General features: G+C 40.6%; 1 protein-coding gene across 1 annotated transcript; it reads right to left on the bottom strand.

The window, feature by feature from the left end:
• Positions 1-1,546: 1,546 nt before the first annotated feature.
• On the bottom strand, positions 1,547-23,060 carry LOC310937078 (CD82 antigen-like). The gene is made up of 9 exons (XM_083901269.1): positions 23,001-23,060; positions 14,085-14,157; positions 13,164-13,236; positions 7,458-7,579; positions 6,749-6,823; positions 4,991-5,089; positions 3,791-3,964; positions 3,597-3,680; positions 1,547-2,667 (listed from the first exon to the last, which is right to left on the bottom strand). The coding sequence occupies exons 2-9, from the start codon at positions 14,145-14,147 to the stop codon at positions 2,590-2,592; spliced, it is 768 nt and encodes a 255-aa protein (XP_083757395.1). The 5' UTR covers positions 14,148-14,157; positions 23,001-23,060; the 3' UTR covers positions 1,547-2,589.
• Between the last annotated feature and the right edge of the window lie 1,631 nt (positions 23,061-24,691).

Consider the following 24,691-nt stretch of genomic DNA (forward strand, 5'->3'; position numbering starts at 1 on the left):
GTTCTTGGTCGAACCCCCAAAAAGGTTTCCTGGTGGAACCCTTTATAAAAAAGGTTCTACCTGGAACCAAAAATGGTTCTCCTCTATGAGGACAAGCCAAAGAACCTTATATGGTTCTACTTAGCACTTCTATTTCTAAGAGAGTCGATGATGTAGATAGTGACAAAGCCAGCAAGAAAGAGAAAATATTGTTATTTTCCTAAGACAAAGTCAGTCAAAATTATAACATATCAATCATAAATTTATCTTCTGGCAAACAACACAAGAAGAAGAAATAGCTAATCATCAGTTCAGACGTTCATTTAATAATAATATTTAAAAAATGTTGTGTCAGACTCTCATCATAAATATTCACTGCTTTCTGTGTTAATCTGACAGTAAACGCAACGATTTGGACAAATAATCGATTTTAAAATACCGTATATTCTCCGATTTATGGATGGAAAACCTCGATGTTCAAAAATCCTAATTTTAACCAATTTCCAAAAAGTGAAGATGACAAACAAACAGCTGTAGATACTCACCGCTTAGAGTCACCGCTGAGAAACGGAACGAGCCTCTTTGTCCTCAAAAACGTCTTCAGACTGAAGTCGAAGTGAAGACAACAGTGAGGTCTCTTGTCTCCTGGTCAAGTGTGGATCCACAAATGTCCCACACTGCTGCGTTCACGGACTATCTGAAAGACACGCGCAGACACACAGTCTCTCTCTCCCCCCCTCCCCCACACACACACACACACGCACGCACGCACGCACGCACACGCACGCACACACACACACACACACACACACTTATTAAACCACCAGCCAAAGCCACATTACATTAAACAGCATTAGTGATTATCATCAATTATTTTTTATGTTTCTATAACAGTTAATACACCAGTATGTAGAAGCTCTTTAACAGAAAATATATATTTTTAATGCTAAAATATAATCATTGTTTGTATTGTATTGCATTTTCAAATCGACTGTTATACAAAAAAATAACAAAATAAATAAATACATTTGATTGAAATGTCAAATTACAGTGTAATTCCTCCTGAAGAGAGCAATTGGTTTTAGTGGTTGAATGTTATACTTGATTCATTTCTGACTTAATTACAAAAACCATTAAATTGGAATCAAAGATTAACAGTTAAGATTTGGGCTGTCAAAGGTCAAAGGTCACGGTCACTATGGCCTTCGTCTCTTTCTAGATTTCCTTCCTGTTCTGTGAATATCTTTTTTTGTCATTTTATATGATTTTTACTGTGATCAGAAAAAAATTGCAAACTCACCTTCAGAATAAAAGCTCCAGTAGTTTTTTTTTTTTATTTGGAGTCACATCACCCTCCAGTGGTTTGAGCAGGAACTACAGGATGGGTCCAAACACGCTCTATGTTGTTCATCTTCTGCATCACTATGTGTTTAAAAATTAGTATTGTCTTCAAAAGATGACACTTTATTTCCTCCAGGTTAAACAGTCAGTTGGATAAAAACCAACACAAAAATCCGCTTTTGTAATCAGTTTATTGTCAAAATGAAGCAGAATGAATGTTGTGAGCTCACACAAACGAAATCCAGCTACACGAGTTACACACAGACGTGACTTTCTATCTAAGAAAATAGTATAATGATAATGGAATGGTTTTCATACAGACTGTACATGAAGAAACAACAAAAACATTAAAATAATAATAAAAAAAAAACACACAACATCTCGGCTGGAAAATCTACCTCAAATCACTTTTCTGTATCAACAAATTTGGTTGTAAAACAGGTATCACCGAGGGAAATTTCTCTCAAAAATAACTGGTTAAAAATAAACATTTCATTTGCTGTTCGTACATGAAATTAAAGCAATATTGCCTTATTTAAATGATAGTGATACTTTTAGAAAGAAAAAAAGTCTTTAGTGTGTCATTATTTCTATTATTTCCAGAGCAGAATTCTCACAATTTTAAAATTAAGAAGCTAAAAAAACAACATTAAAAATTCAGGGAGAGACCAGCATCTGATGAAAACACTGGCAGGTTGTTTCTTATTCAAAATCGCACAAATAAAAAGTAAAATTATATACAAAACACTAAAAATATTTTACAAAAAAAAAAAAAAAAATCAAGTTGCCAGTGTATTAAAAAGGACGAAAAAATAAAAAACACTGTGGATTGGAGTGTCCAAAATCTTTAAAAAACGGTCCTTTCTTTACAGACAAACATGATTTCTTTTTTTTTTTTTTTAGGAAACCATAAACATTGTAGTGATTTAACTTACATAGAATTGACGACACAGTCGTTTGAGCCTAAGAAGGAGCTGCTGACTCACATTTCATCCATCTTCTTCCTCCTCCTCCTCCTCCTCCTCATCATCATCCCTTTTTACATTTTGTATAACACGTCGGTTTCGTGCTCCGATCCAAAGTTCAACTACAAAACGTTCCTAAAGTGCTCAAAGAAACTGGACTGACTCAAACTCATGGAAGTGCCTCAAATAAAAAGCAAAAAAAAAACAAAAAAACATTATTTACATTTAAACAGAATGTTTCACAAAAGGTGAAAAACTCGCTTATTTTACTCCCTTGTTTTCGCAGTTTGTCCATCAGTACTCATCAGTACTTTGGCACTTTGGTGTAATCCTCATTGCGGATGTTCCTGCACAGGCACATGGACAGGATCATCCCCAGCAGCTGCACACACACACACACACACACACACACACACACACACACACAAAAGAGTTAATATTAGTTATCTTAACTAGAATGACCACTAACACTACTGCCAACAACTATCAGCCATGTTAGCATAGTGGCCAGAACGTGCTTCTGAGGTGATCTTTGACCACAAAATTTGACAAATCTGTGCGTATTATGTCAATGTCAAATGAAACTGCTATTTTGAATTGGCAGTATTTTTGACCACCAGTATGTGAGCAGTTTAACCTCCAACGTGTTCCCGGGATACTCTATTTGTCACTCAGTGACATTGAGCAAACTTTGAGTTCTAGTGATCAGTTCAGCTAAGATTTGAAAGGAACCCCATTTTCCCTGCTGTTAGATAACAATTTCACAGCACTTCTCTGTACCATCAAACGTAGGTTTAAGGCTTCATCCAGGAAATATTTCCATCTCATTTAAATGGTTTCTAATAATCAGTTGAGCTAGATTTGGAAGGAATCCCTCTTGCTTTGTAAAATGCAAACTCCACCCACACCAAAGTCCAGAGAGAAAAACAGCAATTTTATATCACAGCCCACAGGGAGTTGTTGATCCACTGCTGCCTCCATCTGTAGGTTAAAATGTGTCATTGTGCGACTTCGGGTGTTTAATATCATATGTCCAAATTTTCCTGCATGATACAAACTGAGCCAAATGAGGTATCGGAGGAGCAGCAGTTCCTGTATCCTATGAGTTTAAAAAGCAGTTGACAAAGCAACACAACATTTGGTTCCCCGTTGGAAATGGCCGTCTAACGTAAAGGAAATGTGGCAAAGTCCAAACTTGAATCCTCAAGATCCTACAAATGTGCTTTCTGTGATCGGACCCGAGTTCTAAGCAGGACCTAACATACTTTATAATTGCAGTTTGACTGAAAGTGACCAAACGTGTCGCCGTACCTCGATGAGCGCCACAGCGAGGCAGATTCCCAGCACGACCCCGATGTTCGTGAGGAGCCAGCTCTCCACGGTGGCGGCACAACCCTGATCACACACACACACAGGCACAGAGAGTCAAAGTGGAGAACGGAGCCAGCGCAGAGGAAAACAAAGGACATCGACAGCAGCAGGAAAAAAAACAAACGCTCATTTACCACGTCGTATACGGGCCAGTCAGGCGTCAGAGCCTCACAGAAGCCGCTGTCGGAGACGTTTCCAGAGGTGATGGACGTGTTCTGACAGGTGCAGGGAAACAGCAGCCGAGAGCTGTTGACGATGACCATGTTACCGCTCCAGTCCTGACGGCCGTCCCAGCCACAGCACTCCATCTGCAGGGAGGGGGTGAGCAGAGATCAGCAGCAGTAGACGGAAATCCAGAGATGCTGCGTGTCACAGATGACACTGCACAACCGTAATTACACGACGGTCTGTGCTATCGGGAAGATTCCAACGGTTTCGGAAACCTGACAAGTTGCACGTCAAAGCCAATGTGTGGTTATTACGGTAATTTCACTCGCGCTGCTGCAGGAAGCCGGAGAATCATTCACCAGAGAGGAGAGTTGGAAAATAGTACATAGTTTCCATGTTTTTGTTTTTAATGTCCAGTTTTTGGACATTGAGACAAAGAATCAAACAAATGTTATTTTAAATATGTTTTACACTGTTCAAATTTAGAATTTAGCATGCAAAATCTGGCGTTTATGTGCAACATTGTATTGTCCAAATAAAACTTGTTTGTACACTATTTTAACAGCAGTAAATTGTAAATAAGTCTGGAAAAATGGACAAAAGCACTTAATCACAGGATATTTTCTGGCCATTTTCTGGTTAAAATAAGCCAAAATTGGCATTTTCAGGCTTAGATGTTAAAGGGTTTAAAATTAATTAATTTATAATTTAAATATATTGTGCCTCTTTGAGGCAGATGAGAAAGAAATGCTCGGAAACTGAAGATATGGTTGAAATCAAACCTATCGACCGCTTTTCTATACTTTTTTATGTCATGTTTGGAATCGTTTCTTACTTTATGAGGTTAAATTGGGAAATTGTTACAGAATAATGAGTTGAATAAAAGTGAGTGTTTTTCCGTTAACCCAGTTCTCCACCCACAGCTTTAAATGTTGACATTCTGACGCAGTGGATTGAAGGTTGATGATCTTCATCACAGAACCAACAATTTGGAACAGTAATTAAAGTCAGTGGGTGAAGAAAAAATAACAAAAGGTATGAGTGAAAGAGACCTCCATTTGTTTCAATCTGCAGTTAAAGGTCGCGCGAGTCAGCACCTCATTATAGACATAAACCACTAAATTAAAGAGCATAAACGTGCTCCGTGATCAGCGACTCTGACTCACGTTCTTCTGGATGAAGTCCCAGGCTTGCTCCGTGGTGGAATTGCTGCCGGGGTAATTGTCCAGCACCTTTGTGACGATTTTGGACATCTCCACATTTAACTGGAAGGAAAAAAGAGCCAAGAAATAGGATCAATTTCTGATTTTTTTTAATTATTTTTTTTTGAATCAGCTCCAAGCAAAACTGAAGATGTTTCTGAAACACAAACATGTACTGGATGATTCACGGCAGTGTTTTCACAAAAAAATTCCTGTGTAATTACATCACTTTTGCGTCAGCAGGTACAAGCTTAAGGATTCAGCAGCCGTAACTGTGGCATCACAGAACTTTGAGGGAAATCACTGGAGACACAACACAGTCACATTATTCATCAATATCTTCTTTTTTTTCCTTTAAATTTCCCCTTAAAAAATGCATGTTCTGACTGTGAACTTAACCAAACTGTCCAAACACTTAAAGTCTGCGATCCACTACATGTGTGTACACAAGCTCTTCCTCCATCTAAATAAGACCACATGCTTTGGATATTTCTAAAAAAGAGACATCACTGATGTTGAGGGTTTCATTTAACTTAGAATAGAGTTCAGCAAATTCTATGGCAAAAAAAAAATTGCTCAATTGATATACTAACTTGTGTCCAGACCCAGCATTGGTTATTTCCAACCTGGATTTTCCATTTTATTTTCCAGAGCATAAGGAAGAGGAGGAGGAGGAGGAGGAGGAGGAGGAAGAGGAGGAGGAGGAGGAGGAGTGGGGTGTTTCTTTGAAAGCACGTTTGGCAGCAGTGAATGCAGCGGCTGTGAATCTTACCAAGAAATGTTCAGATGCCAAAAAGCCGAGTGAAAAACCACTCCTTTCTTTTTATGGCCTCCCAGTGACAGCACTTGAACTCAGCTTGAACATGTTTATTTACAATAGGGCTGAACAATGAACCGAAATTTGATCGAAATCGCAATATTTGTTAAAATGTGCGTCAAAGCGTAATTTTAGATTTATTATCGTCTTGATCTACACACATCTTATTCTACAGACTGAAGAGAACATCGTTGTTTCTCATAGATCTGCACAAATATCATGTACAACATGTAAAAAATACCTCTTATATCGCAAATCATATTGCAGTTGTAATTCCTGTCAAAATAATCACAATTAGATATTCAAAATCGTTCAGCCCTAATTTACAATACCAATACTACTAATACTAGCTAATTGTAGATAAATAAACCAGTTTCAGCAGCAGCAGAGGTTATTCAAGGATGTTTTACTAATATCAGGATAAGAATTATCTAATGGAAGCTAATGGGACAATCCAATAAACTCTAAATAAATCTATGTGGCTCATAATGCCCAACAGATTAACTATGCATCTGCATCAGGACACCAGACTGCAGCTGAACACCAGAGGGCAAAGTTACACACCGGTGTGACAGAGAGTCTGTTTGCAGATTTTACAAGGACCATGTGTCCGCACCCGGTGTCCAGCAGCTGCCGTGAAAACCTTTCCGAAAACAGAATCAGGTTTCCGTTCAGAGCCGGAGCTTGTGTTTTCAAGTTACACCACAGAGTCGTGTGACAGACCGATGGCGAGTTGAGACACGTCCGCGAGCAAAGAACGTGGACCAATCAGTATCAGAGGTTGCACCGTTGAACAGCTGTGCATGCAGCACCTCCGCATTCCAGCTGCTGAACATCACCTGAGAACGCCTGCTGCTGCTGCTGATGATGAGTAGGACTGACGAAGAGGAAGTGACGTCACTTACCACCTCCTTCTGGAAGTAGATGAGGGCGCCGGCGGCGATCTGAGCGAGGAGGATGAGGAGGAGGCAGGTGAAGTACTGAGGAAGAGGAGGAAAAAATGCACGTCAACGTCTTGTTTACATAATTACACCTTAAGCCCCTCCCTCTTGACTCACTCTCATCTTTGTTTATCACTTTTTCCCTTTTCAGTACCTGGAAAAAACCCCTGAACTATCACTTTAGTAAGTGATAAGACCTAAAGGTGGTTTTGAGTGACTTCATCATGTGTCAGTCAATCGCTGCCGTCACAGATAAATGAAGATGAACAGGAGAAGAAGGAAAGAAATCATCCTGCCATGGTTTAAACTGAGTGCATGAGCACAAACACCCGTTTGGCATCAAGCACGATTTATTTTGGTGAAACCTCAACGTTGTTCCCAGAGGTGGATTTGTACTCATCTGTTTTCAACCCTTCTCTCCGCACGTACGTGTGCGTGTGTGTGTGTGTGTGTGCAGGGATTCTTGTGCCGCTGTACCCTTGACTCCTTCATTATAACCATCAACTCGGCTCTTTCAATGCGTGTGTCATTTCTTTAGTTTTTCAAGCTCTGTTTTAAAGCCGACTTCATAACTTTTTACACCATGAAACCACAGAAAACAAGCCTCTCGTCTATATTTCCTAGTCAGTCACGTTGTATCCACACATACAAAAACACAGTTATTGTCACTCACCAGGCCAAGCAGGCAGCGGACCTCGTAAATGGCCCCCAAGCAGCCGAGGAAGCCCATGAGCATCGAGAAAGCTCCGACTGCAATCAGGATGTAGCAGGCCACTTTGACAGGCGTGGAGTTATCTGGAGAGAAAGAGCACTGATGAGACGCTGCAGGCTGAGAGAACAACTATATATACACACACACACATAATGTGGATATATATATATATATAAACCATATCTGGGTCACAGAATGTACACATACAACGGCAAAAACATCATTGCATCGTAAATATAAAAACACAACCTCCCTGAACATGCGACATCATCATCATCTTCATCGTCTGAGTTTGTCACCACAGAGAGAAAACTGTATGTAATCCTCTTGACAGGGCCAAATTAAACACAACAGACTTGGGCCAAATTACATGTAATTTCAGTGCAGATTTATGCAGCACTGTGATCATGATACAGAACACGTAGCAATAATAAGAAAAAGTCTATAACAAACTTTTTTTTCCTTCAGACAGAAATACATTCATCGCAGTCATCACAATCCAGAGACGTCGGTGCGTAAAGATAACTTAATCTGGATCAATGTATCTGTCAAAGCCCTGAGACAGAGATCCAGGTCAGTGAGCTGTTAGAAATTAACACAGATTTTAAGTTTAGTATTTCACTGTCAGCGGCTTTAAATTAGTGGAAAATTAATCCCTCGGCCTCCACAAGTGCAGTTAAAGGATCCAAGACTTGGTCTTTCTTTTGTTCTCTGCTGCATCTGGATCAGAATGTCCTGCCTCAAGCAAAGATGGACACGAGGAGCACTTAAGAGTCAGATCAGGTTTGTAAAACAAGCTCCAAGACCGTCCACTGTCCGTCCCCTGCAAAGTCTTTAAGGCCTCAAGGAACCCTGGGATACCTCGGGGTAACAGTGAAGGGGGGGGGGGGGTGCAGCTCCAAACCCAGACAAAGAGAAACAAGGCTAGTTTATGATGGAAAATGAGGCTAGAAAGGGGGAGTTTGTGTGAGGACACATGTCCATGTGTGCAGGACAAGTAGAGCAAATGTGTGAGAGCAGCTTCATGTTACAGAGACAATACGTGAACAGTGTTTCTTGAGACACAAGACGATCACAGAGACACAAGTCGATCACAAAAGAGACATAGGACAACGACAATGAGACACAAGACGACCACAAAGAGAAAATCACAAAGACCCAGGAAGACCGCAAAGAGACATGAGGTGACCGCGAAGAAGACATAGAGACAAGACAACCCCAAAGAGACAAGAAAGCTCCATAGAGACACAAGACAACTACAATGAGACATGAGACAGCCACAAAGACTACATAGAGACACGAGATGACCATAAAGAGACATGAGATGACCGCGAAAAACACAGAGACGAGACATCCACAAAGAGATGAGATAGCCATCAAGACAGTCACAAAGACAAAGGACAAACAAGAGTGTCAAACAAGACTATGACTATAAAAGAGACATGACGACCAGAAATGGACACAATGTCCAAAATAAACACTAGATGACCATTAAAAGAGACAAAAACATGAAGTTAACCATACCTGAAATGCTTAATTTCTATAAACGGATCATTAGTTGACACCAGGTGTAAATGTCTGGACATTGACATCAGGTTCTGCTTCATGTCTGTTGTTTTCTGTCCCTACAAAACTGATCAAATGTGTTTAATGTCTGTCCCTATAAAACTAAACAATAATAATGTAAGGTTATTGTGCTGTGTGTTTCTACATTTACAGACTGTGATGAGTCATGACAAACTAGCTGATGCCATCGCACCTTTGTCTCGTTTTGGCTCTCTGACTGTGACTCAGCTCATCATTCGCCAGCCACAGCAGCAACAGGCCGATATCATCCCTCACAGGCTGCACCGGGCAGCTAATGGATTCAGCGTCAGAGCCACTGGGATCATCTGTGAGCACATAACAGACCACAGGCTGCAGTCATCGAACCGAGTCCCACCGAGCGTGAACATCTCATTCATGTGCAGACACAAAGATAAAGTGTCACGAAAGCTTTGACGCTCACTGCTGCTGCTGCTGCTGCGTCTCGCCTGCATCATCACATCATGGACTCATGTTTGCGGTCTGCCCAGCACACAGAGAGTTGTGTGTGTGTGTGTGTGTGTGTGTGTGTGTGTGGTGAGTAAGGCAGTGAGCGCACTGGGCTGATGTGATGCATGCTGATGTTGGATGGACAGAGAATAAAGAATAAAGAGGCCAGTGTCTGAAGGGAGGACACCTGCAGTGGACGATGGACAAATGTCCCCAGTGACACTTGCTGCTCATACACACACACACACACACACACACACACACACACACACACACACACACACACACACACACACACACTACAGTCTCTCTCTCTCTGTCGTTCTGATACACTCTTTATAGTTCAGACAGTTTTCAAATATTTAAAAGTACATACTCGCTTAAATATTGCAAATAGAGCAGCTTGGTCGTGCTAGGACAAATCCACTGATTTTTCACTCATCTAGTGTGTAAACATAGAAGGGAAGCGACAACATGGATCTGGCGAAAAAACACAGATCTGGAGTGCACGCACAAAGAGAAAACCCGCACAGACACGAGATGACCATAAAAAGACGAGATGACCTCAAAAAAAAGACGCAGAGACAAGAAAATCAGAAAGAGACACAAGACAAGTACAATGAGACCTGAGACAACCACAAAGAGAAAACCACAGAGACATACGATGACCATACAGAGACATGAAGTGACCTCGAAAGAAGACATAGAGATAAGATGTTTAGTGGAAACACAGATTTGGAGAGAAAACAAGGATCTGGAATGAAAAATGTATGGACAGGAGGTCAGTGAAGCGGGATGGGCTAAGATTTTGGAGGGTTTTGTAGGTGGTGAGGAGGATTTTGTATTGTATTTGTTTACCAATATACACTACCGTTCAAAAGTTGGGGGTCACCTGTACAATTGTTTTTGTGTTCTCCATTAAAAGTCACACTTTTATTCATCAAAAGAGTTGAAAAATGAAAAGATAATATAGTCAAGACATGGACAAGATTAGAAATAATAAAAAAACATTTCTAAGATTAGGATTAGGAACCCTTTAAGTCCCGCAAGGGGAAATTCAATTCTGCAGTGAGTTAGTGAACACACACAGCACACAGTGAGGTGTAGAACATGTAACCCAGCGCAGTGAGCTGCCATGCCAGTGAGCGGCGCTCGGGGAGCAGTGAGGGGGTTAGGTGCCTTGCTCAACAGCACTTCAGCTGCGGACTGGTCGGGGATTGAACCGGCTACCTTCCGGTCTCGAGCTCGAAGCCCTAACCACTAAGCCACAGCTGCATAATCATTTTGCCCTTTCGTCAAAGAACTAGAAAAAAATATTTTCAGCTGTGCTAACATCATTGCACACGGGTTTTCAAGGGTTTTCTAATAATCCAATAGCCTTCTAACACGATTAGGAAACACAATGTACCATTAGAACACTGGAGAGATGGTTGCTGGAAATGAGCCTCTGTACACCTATGTACATATTCCATTAAAAACCAGACGTTTGCAGCTAAAATAGTCGTTTACCACATTAACAATGTATAGAGTGTATTGCTGATTCATTTCATGTTACATTCCTAAGTGACCACAAACATTTGAACGGTAGTGTATAATATTGTTCATGCAGTACAACACAATAAACATGAATCTGGAGTGAAAACATGACAATGGAGCTCCTGACACCACACAACTGACATGCTCCCTGGCAGGAAACCCACGCGGTTCATCCCATAGACGTATACAGTAGACGGTGCGCAAATCAGGCAATGTCAGACAACTCGTCTCTTCACACACACACAAACTCTATCCCCCCATCATCCCTTTTACAAGTTTTCTGACATATTGTCTGATTTATGTGATGTGTTGTATAGGTCTATGGGATGAACCACGTGGTTTCCAGCCAGCTGGTGTGTCAGAGGTGTTACCCTGGTTGTGTGACGTCAATGTCAACAACTCTATGGACAGAGAGGTCAAACCTGAGGTCAAACTAAGCTGTGAACAACATTAACAGAACTCAGCAGCAGCAGCAGCAGCAGCAGCAGCAGCAGCAGCAGTAACACATGAGGCTGAAAACACTGCGCTGCTCACAGTGAACGCAGATGTTCTGTCAGTCAGGAAAGTGGAACTCGAGAGTCAGGTTTTTTTTAAAAATCGGACCGTGATTCAAAACAGAAGTAAAAAAAAAAATCCAGGGTCTGAAAATAACTCAGAAGCTACAGTGATCTGAGGAAGAGGCTGAAAATCACACAAGTCACTATAAGAAGAAAACGAGTCGCTGAGTTTCACACAGGAAACTGTGCTGTTGTTTCAGTTCATCAAAGCTTTTAACTAGGAATACAGTACACACACACACACACACACACACACACACACACACACACACACACACACACACACACACACACACACACACACACACACACACACACACACACACACACACACACACACACACACACACACACACACACACACACACACACACACACACACACACACACACACACACACACACACACACACACACACACACACACACACACACACACACACACACACACACACACACACACACACACACACACACACACACACACACACACACACACACACACACACACACACACACACACACACACACACACACACACTGCAGGCCTTGGCCTGTTTTTCTGCCTGTTAAACTGTTGCTCCATTTGTTTTGACCTACATCAGATCTACAAGTGAATTCATGTAAAAGTTGCAATGGGAAAAAAACAAAAAAAAAAACAGAATGTGAGCCAGGGATCGAACCACCAACCTTGTGGTTAGGTTAGACAACAGTGAAAGAAAACGATTATGGACTAATTTTATGCTGTGTCAGATCAAAGAATTAAACATTTTGAAGTAAATGGATGTTGGAAAGACATGGAATGGCATTCAACATGCTAACAACCGGCTGAAGCTCTGATGCAAAAGGCGGAAAACGCCTGATACTAGTGTAGCGGAGGCTGACTGGGATGATATATCGTTGTCCTTCCTCATATAATACGATAATATAATTATAATACTTATAATAATTAAAGGTGCATTATGTAATAAATCTAAAGCAACTGGCCATAAAATCCTCCTAATATATCACAGAGACTCAGGAATAATGTTCATATAACAAACTGAACTCACCAACAACAACAGTACAGACAAAATATTTGCATTAAAAAAAATATTTTGCAGACTGCAAATCATGTTTATGTTTTGAAATCATGTTGTGGCATGTGGCGCCACCTACCGCTGTCAACCAATCATTGCAGTCAGTAGAGTCTCAGCTGCCGAGCAACCATGGGTTGTCAGTTAGGTCAGAAAACAAAACCTAAAAGGAATTTTGAATTTGAACATAGTAACCATTTTTGGCCACATTCTTACATATGGCACCTTTAACTTTTCACAGACAATTGTTTTCTTCAGTTAGATATCGTGATGTATCGCTGTATGTTATTGTCTTGCAATATATTGATTATCACAGAATCGTTGTATACCCTGTGATTCCCACTCCTAAGGTGGACACTCTCTCATTCAATAAACTGATTTCCCCACAAGTCCTTATCTATTAGGACAAGGACAATGTCCCAAATAAGAAATACTGAGTGTGATTTAGCTGATAGAAGAACTTACTGAGCACAACGATGAAGCTTTGATTGTCCAGGAGCAGCCAAAGTCCAAAGCCCATGATAACGGCTCCAAACAGCTGAGTACAGAGAGAGAAATTATTGATATATTAAACATTTTGAAATCAGCAAGATAGGTGCAAAATGTGAAAATCAGGAAATTGTTAGAATAAAGCCTAAATGCAGCTTAATCTGTAAACAATCACATATTACAGTTCATCCCCACAAAGACTGTAGGATGAACTAATCCATTACAGGAGATGAGGAGCATCTGAAGAAGGGCTCTTATTTGCTTAGTTAAATCCAGATAAGGGTTTTCTTTCAAATAAACAAAGACGACAAGATTATCTGGATGCAGATCATTTTTGTTTCAAGATGCTATTTTTAAACGGGTAAAAAAAAACACTTCATCTGTATTTTAATTAAGTCGATGACAGCGAATGTCAAAGTGAACACTGAACAGAAAAGCATGCTTTATATTATTTTGACAGGATAAATTCTGACCACCGACCTGCTCAACACAATTATACATATAAATTAACTTGTTAATATTAACTGATGTGATACAAGTGGGATTTATGTCCAACTGTGTCCTAAATGTACGACAAAATAACAAAACCTATGATGTCACGACCGACACCACCATGTTTTTACACTTTAAACTATTTATTCTCAAATAATTTTTCTAATAATAAAATAATAATTTTAAATAAATAAGTAACACATTTTTTTTTCTTTATTTTGGTTTTACATTATTCTTTGTCGTTGTTAATAATTTTCATTGGCAATGTCTGTCGATGTGTTTTTAAAAAAAGGTGCTCAATCAATATTATTACTAAACCTGAATGTTGCCAGGAAGCAAAATAAAGAAACAAAAAGGGATTATTCATCCTTTAAATTACACATTGATAAAAATAAAAATACTTACGAAGAAGATGAGGTTGAAGAGGAACAGAAAGTACTTGGTCGCCTTAATGCAGCCTTTCCCCATTTTGCCTTATCTGTGAACATGAAACGAGACAGTGAGCGACAGTTACTCAGTCTGCACCACAGTGGGGCTAATGTCACACAAACAACGCGCCAACCCAGATCTGCTGTAATGTCAGCAAGTGGCGACAGATGCTACAAGAAGAAGCACAGACTTGTGCTGCTAAGCTGTTCGGGATGATTGTGATCATGAGCCGGACTCAAATCTGCCGGATTACACCCACAAAACCAGTTCAGTCGCTGGGGGAGGGGCCAACTCCCCCCTGGCCTCTGTAACCTACTCCCGTTGATTTACAACCCCAACATCCTCACAGGGAATCAATTATGGGAAATTATGGAGAGAGAAACTTTTTAACTGTTGCAAATGCATCCACTTTACTCCTCACACAATCACAGGAAGTGATATAGGGAACACTTATTTTCATGGAATCTAAGAGCAGCCTCATTCTGGATAATTATTTCAGAATGTAAACATCATTTGCTGCCAGAAATCCTCAACACTAACAGAAAACACTTTTCCATCACTTTCAATGTGATCATGAAATGTGATCATGAAATGAAAATCCAAGCCAACCACAATGTAGCATCTCTCTGTGTCTATTTGTCTTCCCATGTCCTCTTCACCTGCCTGCAGCTACACCTCACCTTCATACTGTGACGGCCTGTTACTGTCCAATAAATCTATGAGAATCTGGGTGAAACATGGCAGATATGGATCAATAGTTCCTCCCGGCTCTTGTGCGTGAGCGAGGCATATATCGTCATTACTGTAAATGGGTTACTGTTACGACACTGCCTGTGCCACTTTAGAGGGTGATGCCACTTTGGGGGGCAAAACGTCACCATCTCTGATGCTGCACAGAAACAGCCCGAGGCTCCGCCCGCCCACACCCATGTGTTTTCGTTTTAAAACACATGTTGATATGGAAATTGCAGGGGTGGTACTTCAGTGCGGACAAACGAGAAACCAAGGCTTTTATTTTGAAAACTGCAGGGTTGAGTTATAGTGTGGAGAACCAGATAGTGAGTGTTTGAAAAAGACTCATTGGTTCTTATCACTCACAATGTGTCTGCCAGTGATGAATCACGGCATTGATACCAATACATAATATATACATATACACTATCGTTCAAAGGTTTGGGGTCACCTAGAAATGTCCTTACTTTTTGAAAGAAAAGCACTTTTTTTTTCAATGAATCTAACATTAAATGAATCAGAAATACACTCTATACATTGTTAATGTGGTAAACAACTATTGCAAACATCTGGTTTTAATGGAATATGTATATATATATGTGTATAGAGGCCCATTGCCAGCAACCATCTCTCCTTGAAAACCCTTGTGCAATGATGTTAGCACAGCTGAAAACAATTTTGCTGGTTTTTTGACCAAAGCAAAGTTTGAAGGGCAAAATTATTATTTGGAATAAAAATCATTATTTCTAATCTTGTCAATGTCTTGACTATATTTTCTATTCATTTTGCAACTCTTTCGATGAATAAAAGTGTGAGTTTTAATGGAAAAAAACAACAAATAGTATAGGTGACCCCAAACTTTGGAACGGTAGTGTATGTACACACACATATGTCACCGATGGTGCACTGGAGGCTACTTAAAAATATCAGCGCTACTACTGTGAGGTCATAAAAACAACATGAACATGTTGATTATTCTCATTGTGTCAGCAGCGAGCAGGGACACTTCACGTCCCATTGTGCTGCTAAAGTGTCTCACTGGGGACAGGAGCAGGACGTCTCCGGGTCCAGTCTGTCCCCGTTCGATATCTGAAAATATGCTTCGCAATATGAGAGGGAATGGTAATTTTTTTGACATAATTACTCTCATTTTCATTTGAAGCACATATTTTGAATGATGACAGCGTGATATCTGTTCTCTTCAGTCTGCACAATATGATGTGTATAGGTCACGACAATATTTAACTTAAAATGGTCATTTTTATTTTTATACTATTCTTTTTATTCGTTTTTCCTTCTCCAGACAGAACAAGTCGATATATACAAGACAGTATTACATGACGTATTCAAGATAAACTGAAACTTATCAAGAAAGAAAGGGAAAGAAAATGCCAACCATAACCCTCCAACTTCCCGATATGGTTATAGAGAAGCTTCACTGACTGGTGATTAGTGCGGGTACCACATGACATACACCTACATTCATACTAAATAAACATTCGTGCATACAGGAATCTAAAATGGTAATTTGACACGGATTTTAACATGATATAATTTGCCTCCTGTGATTTGAAAATTGCGATTTTGATAACATCTCGATGAATTGTTCAGGCCTAGCCTGACCCTCTCTCAGGATAGAAACTGGGTCATCTGTCGACTGTGACCCGCTTCAATGGAACAAGACCCTGATACAGTAGGACAAAGAGGTCACCATTGACTGGTGTGTAGACGTGGTGTGTCCTCACACACTCATCACACACAGATTTCACAAAGGCTCTCTGCACTGAGACACTGAGCTCCTCTTCTTCACTGCAGCAGCAGCAGCAGAGAAGAGTCCGTGGCTCATCAGACTCACGACAGACACACTACACAAACAGATTCTGATTGTAATGAGCGAGTGCAATAAACCACACTAGATTCTACACAGCACTTAAACACACACACACACACACACACACACAAACACTGGCTTCAACTGAAACGCTGCTCATTTACTCTGAATAGGGAAACATCACAGAAACTGCCAAAACTGCATCATATATTGTCAATTGTTGAAACGATGTTGTAAATTGTGACTTTTATTCACGTCACCAAGTTTTTACTCAGTTACCCCCCCCCCCACCCCACCCACCCCACCCACGTCTGGAAAACATTCAACAAGTCACATGTTCAACTAGAAATGGCATCATGTGGAACATCTGAACTATGACAAAGAAGGTTAACTATACCATTTCTGAAATGTCATTTGTCGTCGCCGACATGGATTTGGCATGCATACTTGTCATTACCATAATTCCTACACCTTTTCTGATATCTAGAAAAAAAAAAATTGCCTTTCACCCTATGTCAGCTGAGGCACAGCACCTCACATGACCCTCATGTGGAGGATAAAGTGCTAGAAGACGGACAGATGGATACCGGAAAGCAGAGAAATAGCACTTTGGGCCCATATAATTGTCATTACAGTAGCCCTCAGGACTTCCGTGGAAAGACCGTCCAATCACAGAAAACATTCACCTGTCCGTCAGCTTCTCAGTACCGTGATTCAGTTGTATAACTGCCTGATATCAAAAATGGAAGCAAATGTTTTTTTTGACAATTCTACAGCCATAAAATCTAAATAGATCCACGCGGCCTGATTATCATGATGGTCATAAGAGGGTTAATGTCCTAATTCCATTTGTTAATTCCATCGAAAAAACACTGTCCTGTTAAAGTAGCACTAAAAGGACTGAATAATACACTACTTTATACACTAGATTACCACATTTTTGAGCGAAAACCGAAAAAGAATCAGCATCTGGCTGCATTTCAAACGTATTGGAGACTGCAAAGCTCAGTGTAGGGTTAGGTGCATGTTCTGTGTTCAGTTTTTCATTTAAAGGTTTGATGAAAATGTTTAAAAAACAACAACAAATGAATTTTAAAAAAAGGCTTTTATAACACATAAAAAAAACTGCTAACCAACACACAAACAATCCATAATTGCCAAACCGCGCTAAAATAGAAGGCTCTGAATGAGACTAAGTGAAGAGCCATTTGGGAACTGCTCTTCTAAAGGGAGCCGAGCCAAAACAGGGACTTTCTTCACTCGAAACAAGCGCATTCGTCCGCGGTCAGCTGATAAGAGGACAGACCTCAGGACAGAGAGCTGCAATTTGCAAATTGGAGCATTTCGAAGAACCCATAAATGGAACTCAACAACCAACTACTACTGCAAGCGATCCTGTCTAAAGTTGTTGACGTTAATGATCAGTCTTTTAAAAAAAAAGAACCATATTGGCAGAGACACTGAACCACCGCTAAAGTGTTGCTGAAAAGCAGCAGTGTCATCACCCTTAGTATTCAGTCACACTACAGCTTAAGATCTTAAAATTATAGGTCACACACATTTGTTTTCATTAATCTGCTGCAATTTGCGCTAATCACTAGTAGATGTCAAGGTGACTTGAGGTAAAGTCAGTGCATAGACTTGAATAACAACCTCTACTTTTGGCCTTTGTTGTCTTTCTTAACTTGTGCAGACGATTGAAAGAAACTTTAAAATGTATAAAAGTTTATGTTCCTCCACAGCAAATTACACATCAACTCATCATTTCATGAACATTCAGATCATTTATCTATGAGAATTAAAAACACACACACAGAGACTCCCTCCACCAACTGCCCCCCCCCCCCATACTCCGAGCAGCTTTCACACACATTTTGTCTGCAGCAACAAAAGACGAAACTTGATCCACTTTTCCCCTGCACAATACAAACGCCGATGGGGGTTTGAAAAGCAGCATTTTCTTCACCGTGGGACCCGTCTATCCGAGTCACTTGACACACCTTTACCCGACACACCTTCGGCTGTGCGTTAGATTGTTACACACCAGCCGGAGAAAGAGAGTGGAGCTTGTGCACGAACCAACCAACGTTTCTACTTCAAAGTCACGTAGGAACACACAAGAGATATGAACTATTGAATTGTATGTGAACCTTTGTATTTGAAGCTAAATGCTAAACCATACTGATAGACTGATCACTTGCTAAACAGTGAATCTTATTATTAATAATCATCCACAGCTCAAACTGATGACGATCAATTACAAAGAAGATATTCTCAAACTGAAACCAAAAGCGTAACCCTACAAACACAGGTGCATCCTAAAGGCTGGTGCACCGGTGAGTAATAGCACATGTTAATGACAACCAACGGTTCCCTTCGTGGACCAGTCTTTCCACTAAAACATTTTAGCTCATCTCTCCTGCTCTGCTTGTTTACACACATTCATTACCATAACGTGGAGCAAGAAAACAACTCTCCTTTTTTTTTGTTGTGAAACTGAATCAAACCCAGAGTGTATATAAAATTAATTCAGTCTTCAAGTCTGAAAAAAGTGAAACCTAGGAAAAAGGCCATAGCATTTAGCGACCGTGGTGTGAGTCTAATTGGAGCAAAAAGAAACCCATTACAATGGAAGTCTAAAAAAAATGAACCTATTTCCCACTTGATTTTTAACATCAGTCAACATTTTCTAGGGGAGATTGTGGCTTTAAATTTCAGGTCTTCTTCAATAGCGTAATCATGTTCCCACTTTGAATAGAATAGTGACACTTGTGTGATTGACAGCTAGCATCATCCAACAGGTGCCTGGTTACAGGTGACATCTGTGGAAACTTGTGGTCGTGCAAAAACTGCCATGGAGAAATGGCGTCATACAGTGGTTAGCAGCACTGTTGCCTCACAGACAGAAGGCCCGTGGGTTTAACCCACGTTCGTCCCAGATCCTATCCGAGAGTTTGAGTTTGTATGTTCTCTCCGTGTTCGTGTGTGTTTCTACGGGCGCTCCGGTTTCCTCCTACCATCAAAATGTGTCAGGGTAAAGTTCCTGACCAAAGTTCTTGACGGCACTGACATTTAATCTGGAGCTGGTCATCGAGCACTGCCCACTGCTCCTGGTTCTATTACATTACCTTTAAAAAATTAACCTATACCACGAATCCTGAGGCTGCAAACTGGGAGTTTGTTTTGCAACCAGAGCAAATGCATGAGGTTTAGTCAACCAAAGTCGTCTCTAAATCTGATATTGCACAGCGAGGTTCCGTGATCATCTACATCACACTACTTACCGACACATCATCGACAAACATGGCCACATACAGAGACAGTAGTCCATCAGGTTCACAGTGGTACATACGTGCAAACATAAAGGGGGAGAGAGGACCATTTATGGGTTCACTCTGGATGAGTGTGGCCACTGCAGGGAGAGTATTGACTCCTCAGCACTAACCCACTCTGTTCCCAAGGCAAATAGTCAAACAAGGGAGACCACACTTGAGTAAAAAGCCTCTCATTGGCCGTAATAACAGCACTACGTCTCTCATGGGGCAGGGCCCTAAATATCTTAATATCTCCTTGTACCACAAAGTGGCCATCAGTGGTTTATCTTTAACCCAGTTTATCAAAGTACATTTTCTGGCTAATAGTAATACTTTGTCACATAGATGGGTCTCTCTTCACTCCTAACCCTGAAAATGCCTCCCAGTTCCTGTGATATCATTTCATACAGTTACAGTCAAAGACGGTCATAAGTGCAAACCTCCTCAGGACACTTAAAGGTGAGGATCTTATTCAGGATATGAGGGGTTACCTGCAGGCCATGTACTATCATTTACTGTCTAATGTAAAGGTGGGCTTAAACACCACTAACGTCAATTTACTCAGTATCGCTACATGAAAGTTCTAAACTAAACTTAGCTTTTACTCTGAGAAGAAACATCTGAGAGTTCTCCAGAGCGCAGGAGAAATGTGAGCAGCTCAAAACGTATAAAAACCCACAATTACCTGTAGGGCAATTCCACTCAACAGGGTGAACAGGTTATGGACGCACGCACCGACGTGGTGGGCGAGTCTCTAGTAACACAGCGACTGTTGTTCGACGCGGTACTGACAGCAAAGGCGCTTAGAATGCAGACAAACTGGTACGAAGGTCGCGAGCGGCGACTGCGTCGAAAGGAGAATAAACATGTTTCACTTCCAGAGAGTATATGGAAAAGTAATTGAGGTCAAACTGGAAGAGAAACAACTCACTGCCTCACATAGCGAGGGGGGAACTGCAAGGGGGAGAACACTGAAATATCTACTGTGTGTCGATGTGACCACGGACACACACACACACACACACACACACTCTGACCCACATCTCCATCTGTAACACAGACTGTTCCTCATTAACATGTACAGAGGCTGGGGGAGCCTAAAACTGCACATCTGCATATATTCAAAACAATTTCATAAAATGACTCATGAGCAGAGACATTTACTGTATATTAGATATTCCCAGTGTTTATGCTTTACATAAGAGTCCATGATACAGCTCACAGTTATGAGTACGACTCATTAAGTCATACTCATTACTTAGTCAGCAAGTGACCTGCTTGTCAACATAAGTTATTAAAATCTAAAACTAGGGATGGGAATCGGTATCAGATACTGGTCAAACTCACTAGATCAGATATGAGACAGATAAAAATGAAAAAATCAGATTACGATCTAAAAATCTTAAAACTAATATCGATATTGGTAGATACTCGAGTTTTAGAGACAAAAAAAAGTGATACCGTCCATCCGTATCTAAAACCAGGTCGGATGTAGAACCGAGTATAGAACTACACATCGCTGCATCGTCTTCACTACTGAAGATATTTTCCTCTCCATCCACACAAGAACAAAAATAACCACTAAAATCGTTCATACTTAGCATGCCTGGCCACTAGGTGGCGATAGACAGAAATCGTTCCCACCATCTGCCGGTATGATATCAGGCCTGATCCAAAACCATTGTTTTCCAGTGGACTTTTAGAAAACCCTGATGCTGTGGTTTTATTAATATCTGGAAATATCTGGTAACGTGATGCAGCCAGATTTAGCTGCAAGCTTAGGTCGCTCCAATCGTACAGAAATACACTGGCACACAACCACCATTGTTGTTACTCCAAGTGTTCTCCAAACATGAACATGTTCGCACGGAGGCACAGAACAGAGTTAGATTAAAAATCTGCACTTTTAATGGGAAAATATCTGCATTAGTGTGAATGGAGGATTATTTTCACGCTTTCCTCTAATCTCTGTCTCTTCTTTTTTTTTTTACTCAGACCACTGACAACTTTGGTTTCCTTCGCAGTTCCTGTTTGATCACCCATGTAAAGACGCAGCAGTGACAGGATGCTGCTAAGAACACAGGTACAGATTTACAGATGTGCATCAGTGTGACAAACAAAATAGATGCTAATATCTGCAGTTTTGCCGTTTGCTGGTAATGGAGTTGACATTTTAACTGTGGCCAATTCCCACAGCACACACAAAAGGAAACTTGGCCTTAATACTAAAATATTCATGTCGAGTGATTATGAGATTAGAAAGAGAAACTTATCAGATTGAAACTTGAAATAAAAAGACCGAATACAAGAGAAAAACAATAAAAAGCTTGACTATCCAGCCAAACTTGTTCTCATCATTTAAGGCCAAATGTTCATCCTTTCTCCACAAGTTAAAAAAAAAAGTTCTATACATTTTACAATGTAACAACTTAAAGACAAAAATGGGTCTATATCAGCTTTAAGAAACACTGAATGATGTCAACTCATGAATAAAAGAGAAATACATTTGACTGAGTGTGATAATAGAAACAGCAGCAGACAGACTGAAGATCACACTGCTGCTTTAAAACAAGAGAGACAGAGAAAAGTGCTGGCTGGAAAAACCATAAAAAGGTTAAAATGGAGGAGAGTGAGTGAATTCACTGATACCAGAGCTCACTCCTTCTCTCCTCCTCCTCCTCCTCCTCATGGGCTACAGTTTCTGTTTGCTCCTGTCAGCTACTGCTGATTTAACAGAGCAGCTGAGTTTCAGTGAAACAGTGCGAGGAGGAAAGTTCTGGCAAACTTTTATAGCGCGTGACAATACATTTAAGTAAAAACCCTCTGAGACACACACACACACACACATATACACACACGGCGCCACATCAGCAACAACGTCCTCAAACTCACCAAACACCTTCCAAAAAAAAAAAAAAAAACGAACAGTCAACTGATAACCGATTCGCACGCGATCACCATGTAGCCGCACGCGCCTCGTGTTCCGGCTCAGGGATTGTTGTGTTTTTTACTTACGTGGGTTTTTTTTTCGCGCTGAAGTGAAGAGGAAACTGACGAGAGTGTGTCAGGCGACAGCTGCGGCTCCTGAGTGAGAGAGAGAGGGAGAGTGAGAGGGAGGGAGGTGAGGAGAGAGAGAGAGAGAGAGAGAGAGAGAGAGAGAGAGAGAGAGAGAGAGAGAGAGAGAGAGAGAGAGAGAGAGAGAAGGATCATCCTCCATGTGGCAGATATGAGAATTTGTCTTCTGTCTCCTTTTAACCCTTAAATACCCACAGAGATGACTGAATGAACACAAAGAAAGAAAGAAAATCAAGTTATAATGACTTTTTCCTGGGCAAAATCAACTTTTTCAATTTTTATCATTTAACTCCTTATATTTGGGACTCTGGAGGCCCTATGAGTCGCCAAAGTGTGGAAAAAAGATGACTCACTCATGTTTTTGTGGTCCTCCTCAGTCTAAGTACAGTACAACACGCGATGTTGACTTCTGCGCTCACTGGGACGTCACAATGCGCTAAATTCCTGGAATTGTTGTCTCTCGGAGTGCAGACGAGGGCAACGGTATCTGAAAACCCGAAGTCTGCGAAAAGTTCTATTCTTGGCTCCACAGTGCAGCACAGAGTTCTACACAAACTTCCAGCCTCAGAGGATTTATCTGTCCTGTGGATACATGTTATATATGACGGCAATGTGCCTGCTAGAGACTGCAAATGATCACTTTTCCAAACGATAAGTGCTGTTAGCTCCTAGTAGCCTCTGTGGCTGATGTCATTTCCTGTCCCGTAAGTTTCGTTTTACTTTTTTTTTAAGGTGGACCTAAAGAGATACTACTAAACAGAGCGTTCTGAACAGGGCTGTGTTGGCAGGGTGATTGAACTGCTGTGGTGCTTCATTTTTAAGGTATTTTGACCAAAACATGTGACAGACATGTTCATTAGGACACCAGAGAACTAGGGTAACTTGGAGAAATAGGGTATAATATGTCCCCTTTAAACTAATCTTGCATTATAAAAACCTTGATATTTTAAACGATACACAAGTCCATATCAACAGATAAACTTTTATTTTGACATGTTGCAAAAACCACCACCACTTCTGAACAGCTGCTTCTAAATGACTTTTTTTTATGACTTTGGTGTTTTTACTTTACCTCCATGACACACCTTTAACAAATGAGGCAGCAGTAGACCAGCATCTGCTGTGTCCTCTGGGTCAAAAAAACAACAGACTTCCCCTGAGGATTTTGGTGTAACAGTGTAGAGTTCAGTTCAGTTTCCGGATGAAGTGGGAAACATACTCTAAAAGTATTTCTGGACTTCAGTTGGCATGGATTTAATAAGTTGATGAGTTCCTCCCTTGCTGCCACACTAGAAGCCATGTTATCAGTGAGAGCAGGCCTCCATGTCTCAGACTGGTTCCTGTCCCTGGTGGCACCATGAGATTACATACTTTTATCACTTAACATAATTTCCACTACTAATAATCCTGCTTTGTTCGATTTTAAATGTGAGATAATTATATGTATTCAATATGACTTACTGGTCCATGATGTCCACTGTGGAACAATAGGTTTCTTCCATTTGTCATAGTCTCAGGCCACTCTGGAGGCAATAAAGACTCCTCTCTGATCTCAAATCAGTCGGGATCCGTCGATTACACTTGTTTTTTCAGTTTGATAAACGGGTTTAAAAGCAATACAAATTCACACC

This window comes from Microchirus variegatus (assembly GCF_963457635.1).
Source record: "Microchirus variegatus genome assembly, chromosome: 14".
NCBI classification, from domain to species: domain Eukaryota; kingdom Metazoa; phylum Chordata; class Actinopteri; order Pleuronectiformes; family Soleidae; genus Microchirus; species Microchirus variegatus.